This window comes from Rousettus aegyptiacus, unplaced genomic scaffold (assembly GCF_014176215.1).
Source record: "Rousettus aegyptiacus isolate mRouAeg1 unplaced genomic scaffold, mRouAeg1.p scaffold_m13_p_15, whole genome shotgun sequence".
NCBI lineage: Eukaryota > Metazoa > Chordata > Mammalia > Chiroptera > Pteropodidae > Rousettus > Rousettus aegyptiacus.
In genome coordinates this window covers 15,013,402-15,035,080 of record NW_023416290.1, presented here as the reverse complement: position 1 = coordinate 15,035,080, position 21,679 = coordinate 15,013,402, and the positions used below count along the sequence as shown (strand labels likewise).

General features: G+C 38.2%; 1 protein-coding gene across 3 annotated transcripts in view; it reads right to left on the bottom strand.

The window, feature by feature from the left end:
• Nucleotides 1-229: 229 nt before the first annotated feature.
• The window catches only part of CA8 (carbonic anhydrase 8), an 85,873-nt gene continuing 64,423 nt past the window's right edge, over nucleotides 230-21,679 (bottom strand). The window contains exons 8-9 of one of the 3 annotated variants that reach the window (XM_016162556.2): nucleotides 18,458-18,626; nucleotides 230-650 (exon numbers count right to left, since the gene is read on the bottom strand). In XM_016162556.2, coding sequence (XP_016018042.1) covers nucleotides 18,492-18,626 — 135 coding nt within the window. In that variant the 3' untranslated portion in view covers nucleotides 230-650; nucleotides 18,458-18,491. Of the gene's footprint in view, nucleotides 651-11,610; nucleotides 12,125-14,581; nucleotides 16,520-18,457; nucleotides 18,627-21,679 lie in introns of those variants that run through there. The other 2 variants (XM_016162555.2, XM_016162557.2) reach the window with 2 other exon arrangements.

Genomic DNA, 21,679 nt, shown 5'->3' with positions numbered 1-21,679 from the left:
AAACCACAGCTTCCAATACAGCAAATAAATATAATTAGATTCATATATTCAAATAAATCCTTTTCCTAAGAAAGCAATATATAAAGGGAGTATTAGGTTCTTGCATTAACTTCCAAATTATTTTCCATAATAACAAACCAACCTGACATCAACCGTGGTATGAGGGCTGAAAAATAACATGAGATAGGATTTTTACTAATCCTTGAGGTTCCACTTTGAAGCCGTATGTTGTTCTTGATCAAAACTCTTATTTTATTATCAAGACTTACATTATTCTCCGAAGGAGCGAATTTTCTTTGGGAGACAGGAAATGAAGAACTGCTAATGCATTTTTCTGCCTCAATATTAATACACGATATTAATATTAACTCTGAAACTAGTTTCATTTCTTCTACACATAAACAATAAACAGTATGTGCAAAAATCTGAATACCAGCAGCAGTGATGTGGCTATATAATATGGGGTTTCTTTTGAACGTACAGCCATTTCTAATATTTCATTCGAGCATGTGTACAGGGAACTGCCACAGATGTCCATCAAAACTGGATTAGATGAAGACAAACAATGCAGGCTTTGAGCATAAACTGAAGCCGCAGTTCAAAAGTTTCCGATTCTCATCCAAGGGCTCTATAGGACCACTGTCTTCCTCCTTGAGGCAAAAAGAATGAGTCCATTATATTACTGACATTCCTCCACAGCAGACTGAAAAGTCTTTTTACAGTCGAACAAACAACAGTGAAAACTAAAAACTGCATAAGAAAATGTGGAAATTTCAAAAATATCTCCATGCTCAAGTTTGTCATCTCTGCAAATTTTCCACAAAGTCTGCCATAATTTTATGGCTATGGCAATATCGATTAATGCAAAATTGCATAGAAACAAATATTTTCAACCAAATAAATACATTCATGTTTGAACTGTTTCTAAACAAAAATTTACATATCGTGTTTAATGATAAAATTAAGCTTTCAGTTATTGTCATTAATTTCATGTGTAATAATCTCAAGCGGTAACTGCTTGAGCACAAAGATCACTTCTCAGTCCTCAAATAACTTTAGAATTCTATTAAATAAGTGAATAAATAACAAATAGAGGATAAGGCATGAAACAATAGTACTTTTTGAGATCATGAATTTTCCACTTAGGAAAATGACATCAGCTTTTGGTTTAATAACAGTCCACTTCTGTCACGAGGTGGGCGTGGTGACTCTGACACATATAGTTGCTAAATGTAAACTAGTCCATCCTTTTGGACAATAAACATCCATTAAAATTTAGAATGCATTTACTTTTGGACCTGGAATTATACTGCCAGGAGCTTATCATAGTGATGTAAACAACCAACCAGACGAGGATTTCATGTGTAAGGATATTCACTGGAAACAAAAACTGGAAACAAACCAAATGACTTCCTTCCTTAATAAATCATGATACAATGGAGAACACTTTTAAATTGTCCATATATGTTATATGTGTGGATGTGCCTGTGCATATATACATAAACATGTCTGCACATGTATGCATATGTTCATATAAATATATATAAGCTCTGAAACAATTTATTAGAAAATATTTATTATGCTGGGATATATATTTCCAAACTACATTTCACACAAGGTAGTGAGTCATGACCAAATCCTTTAGATTATGCCTCAAAGCTATAATTTCAAAGGTAAAATAGAATATTTTTAATGTATATATTTGACAATTTTAATCCATGTGATGGAATGTGGCCATTCTGAGTTGCTGCCTAGGACTTTTGCAGTATGAAAACCCTCCTTTCATGGGAGGAGATACATTTAGGTAAAGACACAAGCTGAGGATTCCCACCACCGGTTTTGGCCTTGCTTTCCCAGGGCACCTTTTAAAATGACTGCTCAGAGTTGAGCCTGTGAAAAATTAGGGACCACTGCCCCAGCGACCTTTTAAGTATTAGGTGCTTACTACCCTGCTCTGTACTCCCGCTCACCCAGGACCTGAGATGGAAAACTGCCTTTCCCAAGGCTGACTGCGCCCCCATCCTGGGATCAGTAAGCAATAGCCCACAGGACACTGTGTTTGCTCTGTGTGAAGGTACTGGAACTGCGCCTTCACGTCCCCAAGGTGGGAGCTCAGATGCCAAGGGCAGGACCCGTTGACCCTGTGTGGGTGGCCTGTGCCTTCTCATTCAGGAGGTCATTCTGCATATTTTTACCTAAACACAACCCAAGAAATTTTAAATCAAAGTGACTGACGTGAAACTGACTGATGATCAAAATTGTAAAGCCACTGCATTTCAGAGCTCAAAGGAGCCTAAAGCTCACGAAGTATGAATTTTCTGCAAAAGAAATATAACCTAGAGTCCTCTGTTTCCTAAAATGTGTTCCACATAACTCTAGAAGTCAATTAGAAAAATAAATCCATATTCAAAAAATCTGTGACAACTCTGGTTAAATATCATAAAATATGTTCTTTCATACGAAACCACCTCAGAGTCTCTAATATGCTAATAAGCATTGTAAATCTCCAAAACAAGACTATTATATCCAAGATCCTCCAAATTTATGTGGATAGTCACCTCTTGACTTAACAAACACCTCGATGGCCCAGAGCTCTGCAGAAGAAACACATTCAGGAAAATCTAGCCTAGAGGCAGATAGATATTCCAAGTTTATGAAAGTAATAAAATTTAAGAATATATCCAATTATGCTAAAACTTAAGCTACCATGGCCCAAAACATCAATTAAACAAAATATAGGTAAGATAATACACGATCGCTATAATCACACAAGGTCAAATCTTAATCCAAAGGATTTCAACAATGAATACATATCCACATGGCAACAGAGGCATGTGCTCATTGCTCTCGCTTTCATTTTTAAAGTTCTGAGGTTCCGACTTAACGGTTTTTCAATAAATGCCAAATGAATTCTAATTTACCTTAATGTAGACTCTGCTGGTATATTTAGGTACTCACTCTGCTAAAATCTCTCGCAGAAGAAACTAAAAATATTTTATGCTTATTGAGCTTTACCTCAATTTTTTTTTCAAAGAAAATATCACCTCCCGATGCCAACGCACCCCAAGGATGATCTTTATTTTAGATCCCTCAAAAGATGAACACTTGATCTTGTTCACGGCACATACCAGATTACCTGGGAAATGTTTCCATTGATCCCAATCTGGGGACAAATTCAGAATCAGGGAGACCCAAGTTCACATCCCAGCTCTGTCATCAACTTGCTGTGAGAATTTAGGCAATCTCCATGTCCCTTCTCAGCCTCAGAGGGCTAAACAGTACCCATTTCAGAGGTTTTGTGTGAGAATGCACCATGACAACAGATATGACAACAGTGCTTCCCAGGCATATAATTGAACTGCTAAGTGACAATTTTACTTGATTTTACAGACATCTCACTGCTGAAAATGGACCTACAGTACTGTATGACCTAACATTTTCCATAGCAAATGTCTGAAATGGACCTTTCGGCATTTCGGAGAAAGCTTTCATGGGATGGAATCACACTCGATCTCATCTGCACTGTGTTTCCCAGGTTCGGCACAATATCTGGCCCAAAGCAAACACTCCAAGAAAGTGTGTGTGTGCGTGTGTGTGTGTGTGTGTGTGTACACATACATTAAAAAGTGTAACAAAACGACAGTAGCAGTTGCTCCTATTTGCAGACTTTTTATTTGCGTCAAAATTAGATATGCACATACTTCAAAGGGTTAAATATTCTAAAAAATTAGTTGCAAAAACTATCAGTCCACTGTCCCATATGACACCGATTTCCTCCTCTTCTACTCTTTCAACTGATTATTGTATTAACATCATACAGCTAAGTAGTGTGATTGTTTTGCTCCTTTTCAATTTTCTGTTTTAGTACTGTCACTTTTCCTATAGGGGATGAAGATGTGACCCTCCTTCCTCTTGTCAGCCCCTACACACACACACACACACACACACACACACACACACACACACACACAGAGCCTTCCCTTCACCCCATTTTCCCAAAATGGCTACACAGTAATTTTGGCTGGATTAATACTCAGCTTCAATTACTGTGAGGATGTAAATATTGTTCAGAGCTGAACTACATGCATTAATACTGCAATTTGACAAACGTCTTTTTGTTTTCTCTGGAGTTAATTACCTTGGGTTTTTTCCACCTTAGCTTTCTATGTGCTCAAGTCAAAACTACCAATTGCCTGACTTTCCTCTCAAGAATTTAAGACATATCGTGCAATCTATAATTTCACCTTCCTAAACAAAACTCTTCTAGAGCCTTCTCTTCTGCTCACATCTGGACTGACACCCCGTGTGCTACACTCTTACTTTACCATCATTCTGGCGATCTTCTCTGCCTTTGTCCTTTGTTAGATCTCCTGTTTCCTGAATCCCACATCTGTTTTCTTGGCTTACTCCATTTTGGTGAAGCATATCTTCCAGCAGTTTCCTGGGAAGTAAATTTCCAATGACTTTGATGTCTGAAAATGACTTTACAAAGTCATTTCAAATTACTCAAAGTTCGACTAGGTAAGGAATTATGGGTGGCTTGTAATTTTCCCTCAGAATTCTGAAGGTCATGCTTCAGAGACTTTTAGCTTCCAGTGTTGCTGTTGAGAAGTCTCATACTCAAATCCAAAACTATTTGTTTTATTGTCCCCGTAATTTTCCCTCAGTGTTAAGAAATTTCACAATGATAGTGTCTTATTGTAGGTGTATTTTGATTTACCTTGCTGGAAATTTAGTGAATCCTTACAATTTATAAATTATGTCCATGAGTTCTGAGAAAATGTTTTGAATGATTTTGTTGCTGGTTCCTCTCCTCCATGTCCTCCGTTCTCTCTACTTTTCTTTTTTATTTGGATAATGAAGCTCCTAAACGGGTCCTCTAATTTTCTTATTTCATTCTCTCTTGGTTTTGCTCTACTTTCTGATAAATTTCTTCAACTCTGACTTCTGATTCTGCTATAAAATTCTTCATTTCTGCTTTCACGGTTTCAATTTCCAAAAGCTCTTTTTTATTATTATTATTCCTTTTCTTACTAGCGTCCTATGTCATGGGTGCAATTTCTTTCCTAACCGCTCTGAAGATGTGAATGATTACTTTTTTGAAGTGTTTCCCTTCCTAAGTACTTCTTTCTTATACTTTGCATTCTTCTGTTTGTTTTGGACTCTCACATGTTAAAAGATTTTCTTCAAATATCCCTAATAGCTCAAACCTGAGAAAGGGAACAACTACTACAAGAAAACTGGAGTGAAAGTCCCACGCACACAAGGGGTGTTTATCTGTTGTACCCTCACCACAGTAGGAGTCAGCTGGGATATTTCAGTAGAGAAGTCACTAGGTGTCAAATTCTCCAGAAAGATCCTTCCAGCCTCCAGTCTAAGTAGGGGCCTTTCTGTCAATATATCGGAAGCCAAGTAGAGAGGAGAGGAACACAAAGCATAAAGATATTATTTAATCACCCTCTTTTCAGTGACGTATCCTGATCCTCAGTTGTACCTGTGTCCCTAACAGAAAGACTCTCTTTATCATCTCTGAAGGGTATCTCCAGCCCTCCACAAAAGATTGGGAAAGGATTTGGGGGATGTAACTGCTTCTAAAACAGCTTTTAACCAAAACAGATGATTTAGCCTCCTTTCACTCTAACTTCTAGAGATATCTGTTGCCACCAATTCCCGGGACTTTGATTCTGTCACGTAAACAGGCTCGTTGTTCACATCTGCGAAATCCATTACCACACAACCAGCTGCTTCCAGCTTCCAAAATACGGTTGCTGTTGTCTCCTCTTTTGTTTTCTCTATCCTTGTTGGTTTGCGTACTTAAAAAAAAAAAATCTCTTTCCTGTTATTTTACTGCAATTTGTGGTGGAAACAAAATTGATTGCCTATGTTTAACAAATTATCATTATTTGATTTTAAAAAGTTCCTTTTTACATATTTGTGTATTTTTTACAGTTTCCACACTATTACTTAGTAATCGGAATGTAAATATTTTGGTAAAAGAGTTGAAAGAAATGACACTTTGAATATACAAAGGTAATCAGACTGAGTTTCTCCCCTTTGAGATTTCCTTCATATAATCATGTATCTACACATAAATAATAAGAAAGCTTAACTATAAAAGGAAATGTTCTATCATACAATGATCATTGTTTGTAATGAGACCTTGAAGTATGGCCAAATCCTAAGAAGTCTTTTAAATTATCAGCTATTTCAATATAATTATAACAGATGCGGTCTTTCATATGACTATTTCTGAACCTTAAATTATCTTCTATGAAGAGACCCTAGGGAATGAGTGCAAATCAAATCACTATTGGAGAATTTCCTGAAAAGCTATCAAAAATTTAAAAAGCACATGTGTGCACACGTCCTAAGTCTCAGAGGCTGCTGCAGGTCACAGGGCCGACCTAAGTTCCAGCAAGTCGGGCTTAGCTCATTGATGACCTACTAAGGCATCCCTCATTAAGCACAATAATTCAATGTAAAATCTCCAAAGTAAGAATCTTTTAAGAAATAGCAGTGTGCTCGACATGAGGGCTCTCGCTCTCAGAACGGTCTCTTTCTCCGGCACGCAGGCAGAGCCCCCTGTCAGGGAGGCTGCCACGTGCTGCTTTGGCTGGGAGTTAGTTAGCTGCATGCGCTAGGCCGTGAGCTCCTTCAGGGGCGAGTCTCTGTCCGACTATGTTTACATTTTCACACAGCCCCTTGAACACTGACATACACAAAACAGAAGGTTAAAAATAAATGTCCCTCCATAACAAGCAAGGGCATATAACTACCTTCATTTTCAACATACCCACTGGAAACAGTATGAGGTCATGAAGGAAGAAAATCAAGACAGAAAGAAAGAAGTCAAGAGTGTCGAATGCTCTTGAAGATTCAAAGGAAAGAGAGTGGGGAAATGTCACTGGATTGAGAAGTAAAAATCCAAGCATATCAGAAATAAGAAAGGGGAACCAGGCATCACTGTTAATTATTTAACATTATTCTGAAAGTACTAGATGGTATGATAAACTAATATTAAAATTAGAAAAGAGGAGATAAAATTATCATTATTTACACATGTGATCATGATCTATTTAGAAAACTCAAAACAATCGGCTAAAACATTACTGGAAACCATACGAAAAATTAGTAAGAAAGCCAGGACAAACTTATAGAACTCTTTTTCCAATGAAATAATATTAATCGATATAAATACATAATGGAAAAGAACAATCAAATTCAATAAATAACAATATCAGCAATCGCTCACATTTATTGAGTGCTAGCCCTCTGCCAAGTACCGCACTGTGCATTTTACAATGTCCCGTTTACTCCTCCCGACATCTCTGAGGGGTCTGACTCTTAGTATCTCCATTTCACACAGGAGGAAACTGAGGCTGAAAGAATATCAATAATTTGCCCAAGTTGTGCAGCAGTAAGTGGAAGTGCCATGTGCCCCATCGAGCCACACCCCAGACCAACTCCAGGGCACAAACACACAACCTGGAGTAAATTTAATAAGAAGAGAGAACTATACAACATAGAAAGAACATAAAATATATCTATATATATCTATATATCTATATATATAGATATATATAGATATATTTTAACAAGCATTGTTCCTTGACAGAAAGGTTCTATATTGTAAAGATATCAATTCTCCTCAAATTACTTGATATATTCAATGCAATCCAAATGAAAAATTCTAGCAAGATTACTTTTCCTTTCTTTTTCTTTCCCCCTCACTCTCTTTTTCTCATCTCTTTCTTTTATTCTTTGCTTCAATCTTTCTGATAAAATGATCCCAAAGTTTATCTTGGAGAATTAAACATACGAAAATAGCCAGGAAAATTCTGCCAGAGATTAGTAAGAGATCTTGTCCTACCAAATACGGAAAGATACACTCTTGACACCAACAGTGTGATCGATGCTGATGAACAGACAGATCAATGAAAGAGAAGAGGGAATTCAGGAATAAAACCGTGTATTCATGGGGAGCACTTAATATAACGGAACAGAGTCATGTTTAATCAGACTGCAAAGGATAAAAAACTGAAAATACTTAATGTTGGTAAAGGTAAATAGAAATAAATGTGCGGTTGGGTATATTGTTAGTGGAAGCATAAATTGACTTAACTCTTGGAGAGAGCAATTTACATTGAAATAAATGCATTAAGTTAACCACTGTAGTGTTGATTATAGCAAAATATTGGAAATGACCTAAATGTACAATGATAAAGGAATAGCTCAATAAATTTTGGTACATACTTAAAAGCAACTTACATACAATCATTTAAAAGTATGCCATATATGCAATGACATGAAAAGATATATTATCAAGCAGATAGAAAAATAGCCTGAATAATATAGTCCCATAAAAAATATTACATGTCTACTTATCCATATGAGATATATGCATAAAGAGAGATCGAAATGACAAAATAATATTAAAGGTTACATTTATTGAATACTTATGCTGTGGACCAAAAACATGTTAAACACTTTGATTACATTGTCTCATCATGGCTTCATAACCACCCTACAAGGCAGACACTATTATGGCCTTCTTGTTAGTTATTAAGAGCTAGAGAGATCGGTAACTTTTTCAAGGTCACACTACTAATTAGCGGCGGAGTCAGAATGCAACCCTGGCCATCCCCCACTGTGCCACAGGGCATCCACGTTCGCCAGAACACCCCAGTGCTGGTGACGGCTGTCACCGAGAGGAGGGTTGGAGAGACGTTTGCTTTCTCTTCCTTTTGTTCTGTATTGTTTGAATTTTCTGCCAAGAACATGTATCATATTTGGAGACATGGGAACAAAGAGAAGAAGAGAAAGAAATCAAAGGTGATTCTTGCCATGGCAATGTCAACAGGTAAACGGAGATTAAACACATTTCAAGAAAGTGAGGAGTCAAAAGGAGAGAGAGTGATGAAAAGCGTACAGAGTAATTGATTTAAAAATGGCAAAAATGCCTTCTATAAAATATTTAATTAATGGTGTGAGTGTAAATTAGCATAACCCTTTATAGAGGGTATTTTAGCAATATGTTACCAAAAAAAAGATAACATGCATGTTCTTTCCCCCAGAAATCTCATTCCCAGTAATTTACCTAAAAGAGATAAGGAGGCAAAGTATACGAGGACTTCAAAATTTTCTGCCCTTTGTCATTTGAAATGTGGCATAGTGAAAAAGAGCTCAGGGTTTGCCATTAAACCTCCCCAGGTCTGAATCCTTGCTTTGCACTTTATTGGCCATGACCTTGAGCAAGTTACTCAACCTCTCTTAGCCTCAGTTTTTTTATCTGTAAAATGAAAATAAAAATACATGCCTCACAGAATTGTCGTGAGGATTAAATTACATAAAATTCAGCAGAATGTCTGAAATGCAAAAAAAAAGCATTTGCTTTTTACTTCCCATCATTCACTAATACATATAACTCAGAATGAACGCATAAACTTTAATCAAAACTCTAGGATAAGTCATATAGCTTGGACATTTTTACACTATTCTGCATCAAAGTATCACAAAACATTAAACTTAGCTTTTAAAGTTATTCAGCAGTAAACCTATGTTATGATACTTTGACACTTTCTCAATCTCATTTAGCGCTAAGCTAATTAACAAAACTGTTTTATACACTACGGTGAGCCACATTTTTCTTCCTTCTTTCCTAATCCCTGGTGTGTTGTAAGGGTGATTGAGTATCTAATTACTTCTTAATTGAATGCACATATTATACATTTTTCACTAGCTCAAGTTTAATGCTTTTAGTCCAGAAAATCAAAGTCAATGAAATTAAGTTGTATTGGGATTTGGGCAACTACTATAATGAGAGAAGGTTTGTATTATGTCTAATTATAAGTAAATGTGGACTTTAGCATTATTTCCTATGGAAATATTTCAGGTATAGGAATGTGCCATAAATGGCTAACTTGTATGATTAACAACATTGTTATTCTTACTTACAATCTTTTATTCCTCATTATAGTGATTTTATTGCTAGGACCCACTACATATAATCATTCTTTGAGGAAAAGATATTAGAGAACCATTGGTTGTCTCCATACTAAGATCAGAATGAACATTCATCTCTGCGAAAAATTACAGTTTTCTCTGCAGCATAAAGGTTATAGAACTTCTCACAGGCTGCAAAAACATAAGAATAAAAACATAAATCTTGGAATACTTGCAATATAACCAGTTACATTAATCAAAAATATTTATTTACAGCAAACCATAAAAATATTACTATCCAAATGGAATTCCAATTTAGATAACACTTTATAGACAGTATTTCATCAGGTTTTTTTTTTCCTTTTTGCATTAGACAAAAGTAAAAAAAAAAAAAGAACTCTGAAATAGACATTCTCAGACAACAAGGATTTGTTTGCTTGTTTGCTTCTAGTTCTGAGGAGTGACCATCTGGGCTAATTTAGTTGAAGACCTCTTCAAGCAGAAGACTAGATTAAATAATTTTCTGAGATCCAATTGAATTCCATGATTCTAAGCTGTCCCTGAAAATATTTTCTGCAGACAAGGCCTAAAGGCTTTTATGAGTTTCTAACCACTAAAAGTACAATAAGGATTCAGAAATTTTGAAGAGGTTTAAAGAAGCACTTTAATGGAAAACAGACCCATCCAAAAGCAATGTGGTTTTATTTTTTTTAACAATTCACTCATTTTTAGAGACTCTGTTACCTAGTGGCAAATTTCTTGATTAGGGGAACCTCCATTTTATCTAACAAACATTTCAGATTTTGTCCAAAATATTGGGCACTGTCTAGATTATTGTAGCTTTGTATGTCAACAAAACCAGTTTTAATTCATTTTATTTAATTAAAACGGAGGTAGTCAAAAAAATAAGGCAAACCTATTTGTACTAACATAGAAGCATATCCAAGACCTATACAGTTAAATAAGCATAAATTTTGTACGGCATATTTTTATTTAAAATAGTTTAAAATACACTGTTTCTCATGCTTGTGAGGGTCATGTCAGGATCTACTTTTGCTCTTCCATGGTTTCTTCTCTAACTTCCCCTTTCCTTCTTCAAGAGATGGCTTCCACCCCTAATAAAGAGCTCTGGGTGAGTTCCTGCATACCATCACACCCTCATGCCACTTCGTTTCCATGCTGAGATTTCAGATTTCCTAGGTTTTGCTATCTGTACGCAATTTGTTATGTTTAATCATTAGGACCATAACTATTAAAAAGCCGAGATATGTAAATCAGATGCCGAGACATGGAAGCAGCCCAAATGTCCCTTGAGAGATGACTGGACAAAGAAGATGTGGAGCATATATACAAGGGAATATTACTCAGCCATCAGAAAAGATACTGCCATTTGTGATAACATGGAGGGACCTTGAGATTATCATGCTAAGTGAAATAAATCTGATAGAAAAAATTGAGAACCATATAATTTCACTCATATGTGGGGTATAAAACTAAAAGCAGCAAACAAGCAAGACAACCCATAGACACAGACAACAGTTTAGTGGTTACAGAGGGGAGGAGGGGGGACATAGAGAAGGGCAAAGGGGTCAAATACATGGTGACAGAAGGAGATCTGACTCCGGGTGGTGAACACACAATGCAATATACAGATGTTGAATTGTACACTTGAAACCTATATAATTTTATTGCCCAGTGTCACTCCAATAAATTTAATAATAAAAGAAATAAAATAAAAATAAATCAGATGCCAATACTACTATCTATATGGATGGCAATGACAAACTATGATACCACCGCCAGTCCCCACGGCAGATGGTACCAATGAGTTATGTCGTTCTTCCGTGCTGTGCCCAGATGTGGATTCGGAATCCTTGACACTCTCGCACCAATCTCTCAGAGCTGACGCACACATCTGAGGGCTCTCCGTCATCCATGTCTTTTTTTTTTTTTTTTTAATAAATCTTTCATTGGCAGTGAGGATGTTCTTGCAACAATCTAGGTGACAGACGATGCTAAATTTATGGGTTGTGATGATGGAGATGGAGACACATAGATGGATTTAGGAGCCACCAGAAGGCAAATCTGAAGAACTGGATGATAAACGAAACGTGAGCGGAGGTGAGGAAGAGAGGTGTCGAGTCTGACTTGGGTTACTAAGAAAACTGGAAGAGATCCAGGTCTGTGAAGGAAGATCAAAAATACAGTCTTGTACATAATGAGTTTGACATGCCTTTGACACATCCAAAAGAAAAATCATCAAGACAACCGGGCATTCCGTTCTAGAACTTAATATGGAGAGCTGGCCTAGGAATATAACCGAGTGAGTCCTGTGCGCTTAGTGGTAACAGACGGTGCGGGGGCACATGAGTCACCACCCCAGAGAGTCGGCCCCAAAGGCTGAGCCGCGAGGACCCCAACATATATGCATAACTTACAAGGTTATCTTAATAAGACTTAAAGTGGGGGGAAAAAAGCTAAAAAGTTCATTTGAGGAAATTACCCAAAATGATCATCCGTGAGGTGAAAGGCATAATGGAGCATGTTTAGAAGAAATAACCTGGTCTCAGCGACTTTCTTATGGAAAATATATCCTTTAGGCTTAAAATCATGAAATCGACTGTATTTAAGGTATCAGAATAAATTAATGTTCAACATACATGTTGGCCCATGACTGCAAAACGTTCTCTTTGCATCTGCCCAAACACAATTTGGTTTGAATTCTTAGGAGAGAAATAAAACTAAATCATTTAGGAATTTTTATCTACAATAAATAATTACCATTTCTAAAACATAAAAAGAGGGGAAAAGGACAAATATGGAAGCAGGGATTACTCTCCTTGTTTAGTAATCTTACAGCTTTAGTACTTTTCATTCTTGGGTTAATAACAACTTTTATATCACATAATCAAAACATTATAGATAGGATAGTCCTCTTGGTATTGTGGCCTCTTCCTGAAATCATTTTGAAATTCTTTAGGAAATTCATTTCATTTTCAAGAAATTATCTATGATACGGTAAATAGAAAACGGTCATACCCGTCGAGCTTTCATTTCTCACCCTGACGCTGTGCATCATGTTAAGTTATTAGCGTGAGGAGAGTTCAGGTCCTGTAGACTGAAAATATGGCGCTGAGCTGTTACCTACTTGGTCATTCCAGGTGGACTTTCTCCCTTTCCCCACATAGCCCCTACTGCCCTGTAATGCCTCATCCTTTTCTACCTGATAACTCTCTTAGGTTGTAACAGAAAATGGATATGGTATTGATGCTAGCTGTACCTTCATTAAAGCTAAGAAGACAACATTAATTGAAATAGTATACGTGGGAAGAGTTAAACACAGTCAAGGTTGATCTCAAAAACCCAGAAGAAAAATGAGAGCAAGTTTTGCAAAGGAATCATTCAGAGATGCTTGCTTAACGAGCCCTCTTCTTTCTTCTGTTTTTTCATGGGGTTGGGGGGCGGTATTCTAATCTATTTGAGGCATACTTATATTTTCCCATTTTAAGGGGAAAGGATGAAAACTATTTAAAGAACTTTGTGGCATTGCTTTTTACAGAAAGTAAATAATTATACTTAATTACAGTACAGTAAAAGTGTGCAGTTTAACAATACTCGAGTCATGGAGGAAATGGGCAGGCAGGCCTTTGAACTGTCGGAATAACCTTTTAAAAATGGGCTAGCACTTAATGAAACAAAAAGGTAAATAATCATTTTATTGATAAAGTAGCACCGATATAATGATACCAAAAGCAACAAGTAAACTGGACCTAATGTTTTGTCTTATTGTTTGTTTGTTGTTATTAAGATTTTGGTTCTCCACGTCATGCAGAAAATTCAGTGGGTAAAGGATCATTTAAGATCAATTGGCTCACAGAAATATGAACACGGCACCTGGGTGAGTTATATGCTAATTCTCTATACAAGTGCAAAATCAGAGTTCATACTTCTTAAATAGTAATATAAAAAGTCGCAGATTATTCATGGGAATAATAAGTCTTGGTTATCAAAGCCTTCCAGATGTCTAGAGATGTCATGCAAAAAAATGTCATTTTAAGTCCGAAAAGTAAAGTTATTTTAGTAAAACATAGCTAAAATAAATCTAAATTATTTTAAACATTTTTTTAGAGAACTACCAGGAAAAAAAGGTTTTTTTTCTTTTCAGTTCCAAGAGCTTAAATGAAACATTCATGCATTAAATTCAAAGTCTGACTGTCAAATCATTTCACTTTAATAAAAATTTGAATTACCTGCCTTAGGGCATTATTAAATATCAAATAAAAAGCACACATCCATAAGTCTGATTTCCCAATATAATTTTTATGTAGAACTATAACTAGATTTGTATAACATATTTCAAGATAAAAGGATCAAAAATGTATTCATAAAAGGATGAAGTCAGAATTCAAGTTGCCTTTGAAAGAATTCCTGTTCCATTCTTAGGAATTTTTGGGAAAATGGCCCCCTTTAAGTAATCTCAGACTTCAAGATAAGGACACAAATCTATCCTCCTTTTTAAAATACCTAAATTGTAACTGATTTAAAACCAAAAATTACAAATTATCTTTCTACAATTTAATGAACATAAAGTATCCAAAATATACATAATTTTCTCATTAACATTAAACTCTCTGCTTCAGATGTGTGTGTGTGTGTGTGTGTGTGTAAGAGAGAAAAATAGCGATAGTTATTTAGATATTTAGAGAGGACCAAATATGGATTAAAAGTTCAAGGTAATAATCTCATTTCATCAGTCCCTTATAGCTACTGATACTCATAGGACTATAGAGAGTACACAACACCTAGACTGGAGGAATTCGTAAATTCATGTTCACCAAACCTCATCGCACCTCACCGCCTGCCCCTCTTACTGGGTTGCTCCTGTCAGCCCACCTTTCTACCCTTCACTCCGCTCCAATTCCCCACCCACAGCCACTATCCCATTCTTCCTTAAATAATAAAAGCAGGTCATGGGATCACAAAGTCTATAAATCAACATTTCTTCTCCTCTCCAACTACAACACATAAAGGGTCCATTCTCTTAGCATAAGTCAGTCTCTGAACCTGCTGAGGATTTCATCCCCTTTCAACTTTTTAGAGGCTTTATGGTAGGACTCGCTCCTCTGAGAAACAGCATCTTTGGCCCCTCCCATCTACTGGCTCATTCCCACAAGAATACAGAAAAGATCTAGTTGGTTTTTTTTTTAATTAAAGTCTCATTCTCACAACAAAAAAGAAATGATATATCTGTGACCTGACAGAAGTGTTAGCTAATGCTACAGTGGTAATCATATTGCAGTATATAAATGTATCAAACGGACACCTTTATTCACCTTAAATGAACACAATGCTAAATGTCAAGTATATGTAATTTTTTTAAAAGGTCTCCTTCTCTCTCATCCCCTCCCCTCCCCTCTCAACCCAGTAAATCAAGAGCTGCCAGCACATGGCATCTCGACTCCTCCTTTCACAGTCAACTTCGTCCAGCAGCAACGTGCATCCTCCGTTGTCGTGCCACCCTGACCACCAGTGTGGAGACACTCTCTGACCTCTGTCATGTAGTTTTTAAGAAAAAAAAGGCTCTGCCAGTCAGGCTGCCTGGGTCCACCTTCCAGGTCTGCTGCACAGTGACTATAAGACTTTGGGCAAGTGACCTAATTTCTCTGCACTCTGGTTAACGCACCTGTAAAGACTCACATAAGACTTTATGAACCCTTAATGAGGTAATGCCTACATAGCATCAGAGCATTTTATATGGATAGATCTATAGAAAACCTCTATGCCAACAACTCCCACGTCCAGCGATTTCCACCCCAAAAGTCCAGCTACCTTCATGATGGGTGCAGTTTGTGACTGACGGGCGTCTCTCATTCAGCGCGCTCCAACTCAGCTCTTTTATCTTTCCATCCCAAACAGCTTCCCACTCCTCCTCCAGCTTTCCTACTGCCACTCAATGGCACTCTATCCACGCAGTTTCCCCAGTCCCAAGCCCCAGGACTGATCTCTGAGGTTTCCATCTCCTTCCGCCCGTATCCAGTTTATCACTAGCTGTCACTTTCGAGGTGTCTCCCACACATGAACTCCACCTCCCCATCTCCACTGTTGCAATTCCAGGGCCAGAGCCACCCCGCCTTTCACCTCGGCTATGCAGCAGACCCCTAAGATAGCCCCTGACTCCTGCCCTGGCCCACAATAATCTAAGGTTTTCATCCTCCAGCCCTGTGATCTGTCGAAAACGTACGTGCGATCAGGCCACTCCCCCGAAAGTCTTTCTAAGCTCTCAGTGCACTGGCGACAAAACAGAGATGCCTTAACACGGCTGGCAAGGGCCTTGCCTGACTCTCCCCTTTGATTTCTATCCCTGGACTCACAGGATCGTCTTTCTGGTACCTCAACGCATCAAATTCCTACCTCCTCCCCAGGGAGAGGCCTCTCGGGACCCTTGTAAAGACATTCCCTCTCCTGGAAATCTTCGCTATACTTCTTCGTTCTTCTCATTCATGGTGTTTATTAGGATTTGTCACTGCATGTTGTTGAAGTCTTGATTTGTCCACTGTCATGCTCCTCACCTCAGACTCTGTTTCATGAGGGCAGAAACACATCTGGTCTTCTCACCTCTGGATACCCAGAACTGATCGCATAGTAGGTGCTCAATAATGATTTTTGATTATGACTTATTTTGGCTCACCTAATATAAGTCTTAGCTTAAAGCACGCTTGGCTTTTCTTCATTGTTACCATATAAAAATTAATGAAATTTTCTTTTCATCCCAATCAAAGGCAACTATGCCTGGCCCTCATCATCTCCAAAATTAGAAGGAAGAAATGAACCAAACTGGCTAATGTGGAAACTGAGAATGAATGAATGAATGAATGAATGAATGAATGAAACTGGCTGGCCGATACAGGACATGTATAATTAGTTCTAAGGCGGCAGTCCCCAACCTTTCTGGCACCAGGGACCGGTGCTCCTATGAGAATCTAATGCCTGATGGTCTGCGGTGGAGCTGAGGCGGTGATGCTGGCGCAGGGGAGCGGCTGCAGATACAGAGGAAGCCTCACTGGCTCGCCTGCCCCTCGCCTCCTGCTGTGCAGCTCAGCTGCTAACAGACCATAGACCAGTACTGGTCTGTGGCCTGGGGTTTGGGGACCCCTGTTCTAAGGAACTTCTAATTCACCTAAACACATTTAAGATACAAACTGTGACATGTCATGATGGATTCAAAGTAAAATAAACATGTTTCGACCCTTATGAAGCCTGAAATCTAACAGAAAAAAAATAATACACAAATCGCTAAATGTAAGAAAGAATGTGAAATAAGAGGTATGATTTAAAGGAAAATTCATGCTGAAAGCAGTATTTTTGAGTTGGGGCTGTAGAGCAGCTAGGATTTCAACAGGCAAATGTAGGGCAGGGGAACTGTGTGAGTAAAGCACAATCACGGAGAAAAACTCTGGCTGGAATTCTGGGTACACGACGTATAGTAATAACAGGGAGACAAGAAAACGGATTGGGAAACACATGGACAAAATGATCACCTTTTAAAATTCCTCTGTCCACTGCCTAGCTCGCGAGAGAGTAAGTTCCCTGAGGCCAAGGTCCGCTTTTCATCTGTGACTCCCCAGGCTATTGTATGACTCACCTAGTATCTGAGCATATGCTCCCAACGGGCCATTAAACAGTCAAAGCTCTGTCCTGCTTACCTAAAAACTTATTCCAACAGATACTTCTCTCTTACGGAAGCAGTGGACATGCCATGCACACTGGCCTATGTATGTACCCTCAAGTGATTTGCAAGGTAAAGAAATGATCCAGTGAGTGTATAGTCATTTACGTATATTTTATCTTTTCCATGTTTGCAATGTTGTATTTTGTTAGCTCCTTAAGAGCAAGGAATACATACATTGAATAAATTCGATATATTAAAATGTAGAGATTATGTTTCAATCCATAAAGAGATATATTATTTTCAGATTATCAATAAGTGCTTCTCGATCTATCAGATAAAAGCACTTCCATAGGACAAGTATTTTTATTCGTGCCAGATCTGCCTTCACCTATCATAATAAACAAGGCGATCAAGTCTGCATTAGACAGTGAGGGTCAGCTTTGAGGCTCACAGACCCCCGAGTCCCTTCCTTTATGTTCTTCAGTCATCAGGAGGTGACTGCTACAGTTTCGAGCGTGCAGCACAGGAAAGTACTACAGGGGTGCGTGCACCTCACTGCTTCTCCGTCTCGGTGCCCCCTTCCTTACGAAAGCCAATATTAAAGCGAACCTTGGAATGAAAGGCCGCTCTCATGAGAAAATGGGATTGCAGATTTTTTTTCAACATTGCATGAAATTTTAGGAAACCACCTGACCTGTAACGAATGGGGCTTGAGAATACGTCATAATCTTAACTTTCAAAATAAAGTATGCTCATTGCTAAATCATCGGCATCATCATGAGAATAACTCTGATATGACAGGTTTACCTAACTGTGTGCCCATTTTCTTACTTAATCTGCACGTACCCAAATGAAGGCGTTCTTGTCCTGGTCTCTCTGACTACTGAAATGCAGCTCTGATGACTCTGTCACTAAGTGGTTGAGTAGGTCTAAAATTGTCTCCTAAAATCCCATCGCAGCCTTCCACAAGTTCTGCCCCCTTAACATGTGTCCTCAGCCTTCGAAATTCTTCGATCTGGAAATAAAAGCAGGGAAAAAAAAGATTCATCATTTACCAGACATTAACAAAGATTGGAGTTTCATAAATAACTTAAAATATGTATACATTACCACAATTGAAAAAAAGAAAAAACTAAACTTTGAAAAGAGGAAAACGGGCTTAATTCTTCCAGACCTAAGGCATTAGACACGACCCTTGCAAGAGAAATGAAGACAGCGGAAGTAGAGGTATCAAGGTCAACTCAACAGCCACAGACACCTGCTGGGCTTATTAATGCAAGAATGAGCTGGGCTTTTCTCAAAAATCTTTTCAGCCAGCCTGTAGGATAGTAAGAGTGAACGAATGCGTGTCCCTATAGGCTTTCCAGGTGTATCTTTGAGTTCCGTTGTTGCCGTTCGTGAACATGGAGTAGATGTTAGATTAGATGGAGGTTTCCTTTGTCAAAAGACTCTGCTGTTCTTCCAGACCTGTGGAGAACACAGGTCCAAAGAATACCTCGAATTTTCCAAAAGTCGAAGCCCAGCTCCCTCCCTTAGCGATATCGATTTTCAAGTTCATCTCTCTTTCTCAGGTGGCCTCTCCAGGTCCCGTGGTTTCCCGTTACCTGTGAACAGGTTCCCACAGTCCCCAGGGACCTTTGCCATCAGCTGCACTGCAGTTTCTGCCACTGGCTAGGTCTGCACTTCCTAAGAACCTGTAGCCTGCCAGACACCATCCTCTGAGAAGTATTTAAGCAAAACAGCAAACATGGAGGACGATTTTCCAGGCTCCTCCCCATTAGTAGCTGATTTACCTATAGGGCTTGTTTGTTATTTCACTTAAATGCCACATAGTCACATGACAAAGACAAAGTTTGATCCAACTAAAAGTGTCCTGTTTTTTTAAGTAATTCCTACATGCTGTGTTTATACAGAAGTGCCAAGCAGATAAGCAATTAGCTATTTAACCTACATATGGTTTTGCACTAGACTTCATTAGGGTCTTAGAGTGGGAACACAGGTAGCACATACAGCTTGCCGCATCTGGAAAGTTCCCAGAGCCAAGGCTGCATGAGAATCCCCTGTAATTATTTGTGGAATGTATTTTTACTTAAGTACAGAGTGGAAAGGAACCCAATCAGAGGATCCTATGCTTTTTCCCAAGAAGGATATGAAGATGATGGCAGTGAGTTCTATATCAAAAAAACCAGTTCTCATCCTGGCTCCGCCACCTACAACCCAAACGACCAAATTACTTCACCTCTTTAAGCCTCAGGTTCCACATGTATACAACAAAGATGAAATAATAGTATTTGCAAAGAAGAAGTTAGAAGTAAATAAGGTAATTCATGAAAATCATTCGACATAGTTCTAAGCACATAGGAAGTATCTAATAAGATACTAGCACAACTTCTTTTGAAGCTAAACCTTTAGCATTTTGACTTAATATTTAACTCCAATTTTATATGCAAAAAGTAGACAGGAAATAATAAACCAATTGATTGGAAAATAGAAAGTCATGTCTCTCTGCATTCACTTCACATGTGATTACATGTAACAGCTGCAACCAGGGTCTATGAACCTCGGACAGGGTCACCAATGTGGACTAGACCATGACCTATTTTTAAAATACTCTGTTTTTTTTTTACTTTGAAACTGTTTGAAAGCTAGGTTAATTTTTTATTTACATATTCTGAACTGAAGATAAATCGTTCGGGCTCCAGGCCTCAGCCTAAAGCACGTTCTGTGAAAACAGCTTCTAGAAGAGATGATCTGAACCCACAGCGAGCCAGTCTCAAATCGCTTTGTTCTTGGAGAGCATTATTTCAGAAGAAATGTTTTTTCTCTGATCACAGCAACACTTTTAAGACTTTAAACACCAACAGAGATCAAGGGAAAAACACATCTTTCTGAAATGCCAATTTTTCTGAAGTAACCCCCCCCACCCCGCCCAAACCCTTTAGTTACTTCACTGATGTCACGTGCACACTGCATTATCGCACACTGAAACGAGAGCGAGCGAGGAGGGAATAGAACAATACCTCGGGATAAAAGTCACCACCAAAACTCAAATGCCGGGGCAATACAGAGACTATCATTATTATGTATATCAAAATCAACAGGTGTGATGTTGGTTTTCAATGCCGCTCTACTTAAACATGGTATTCGTTTTTAACCAATTTAAAAGCAATAGATTCAGAGACAAATCCTCATCTTCCAAAGTTACCACAGTTGAACAGCCACTGTTCTCTGGACCTGGGTTGCACCCCAATTAGTCTAAAAAAGGCATTTACTCCACTTTCACTGGCTCCTGAACCAGATTATTCACTCAAAATTCAGTTTTAAAATTGCTTTCTTTATGAGTGCATCTAAAGGGTTAACATGCAGCGTTTGAGGTTTGGCACTAGTTATTTTTAGGAGTTCCCAACTTTCTACGCACATCCTCTAACTGACTTACTTTGCCTTACATCTCATGTGCCATTATGTTCAAAGAGAAAAATAACACGTGGAAACTGGTGTCCTCATCTTATTTTCTTTCATCACCAGGCAGTGGCAATACAGGAATTGGAGTAATATGATTTGTCATGGTAGCAAACTATGCTTCAACAGTCCAGTCCACATATATGCATGTATCGCGAGATTTTATATGTGTATATCTACCTTTCAAGTGCTGCAGCCTGTTCTTTTTGCTTGCTTCATTTTCTTCTACCTCATCTGTCTAACTCTTTCTAAAATAGCTCTTCCTCAAACCAACCCTCATCCTACCACACACACCCTAATCTGCTCAATTTTTTTTTTTTTTTTTTTAGGAAGAGCTTAGAGAAGAGAACATCCTTTCCCAGTAATACGGACGCAAGCTTTCCTCTTATTCCAACCCCGGCCCTGATCTCTGCCACTGCTCTCCCCTCATCACTTCAGGGTAGTTTCTGATGAGCCACACGTATCGAAACAAACTCAAGAATGACAGATTACAGAGTATATGAACACACTGGAGGTGCTCCCTGCCACCGAAGACACTGAGGAAACACATACAAAATTCCCCACAAGCGCCGAAAAATAACACATTTTAATAAAGGAAACAGGCCGTCT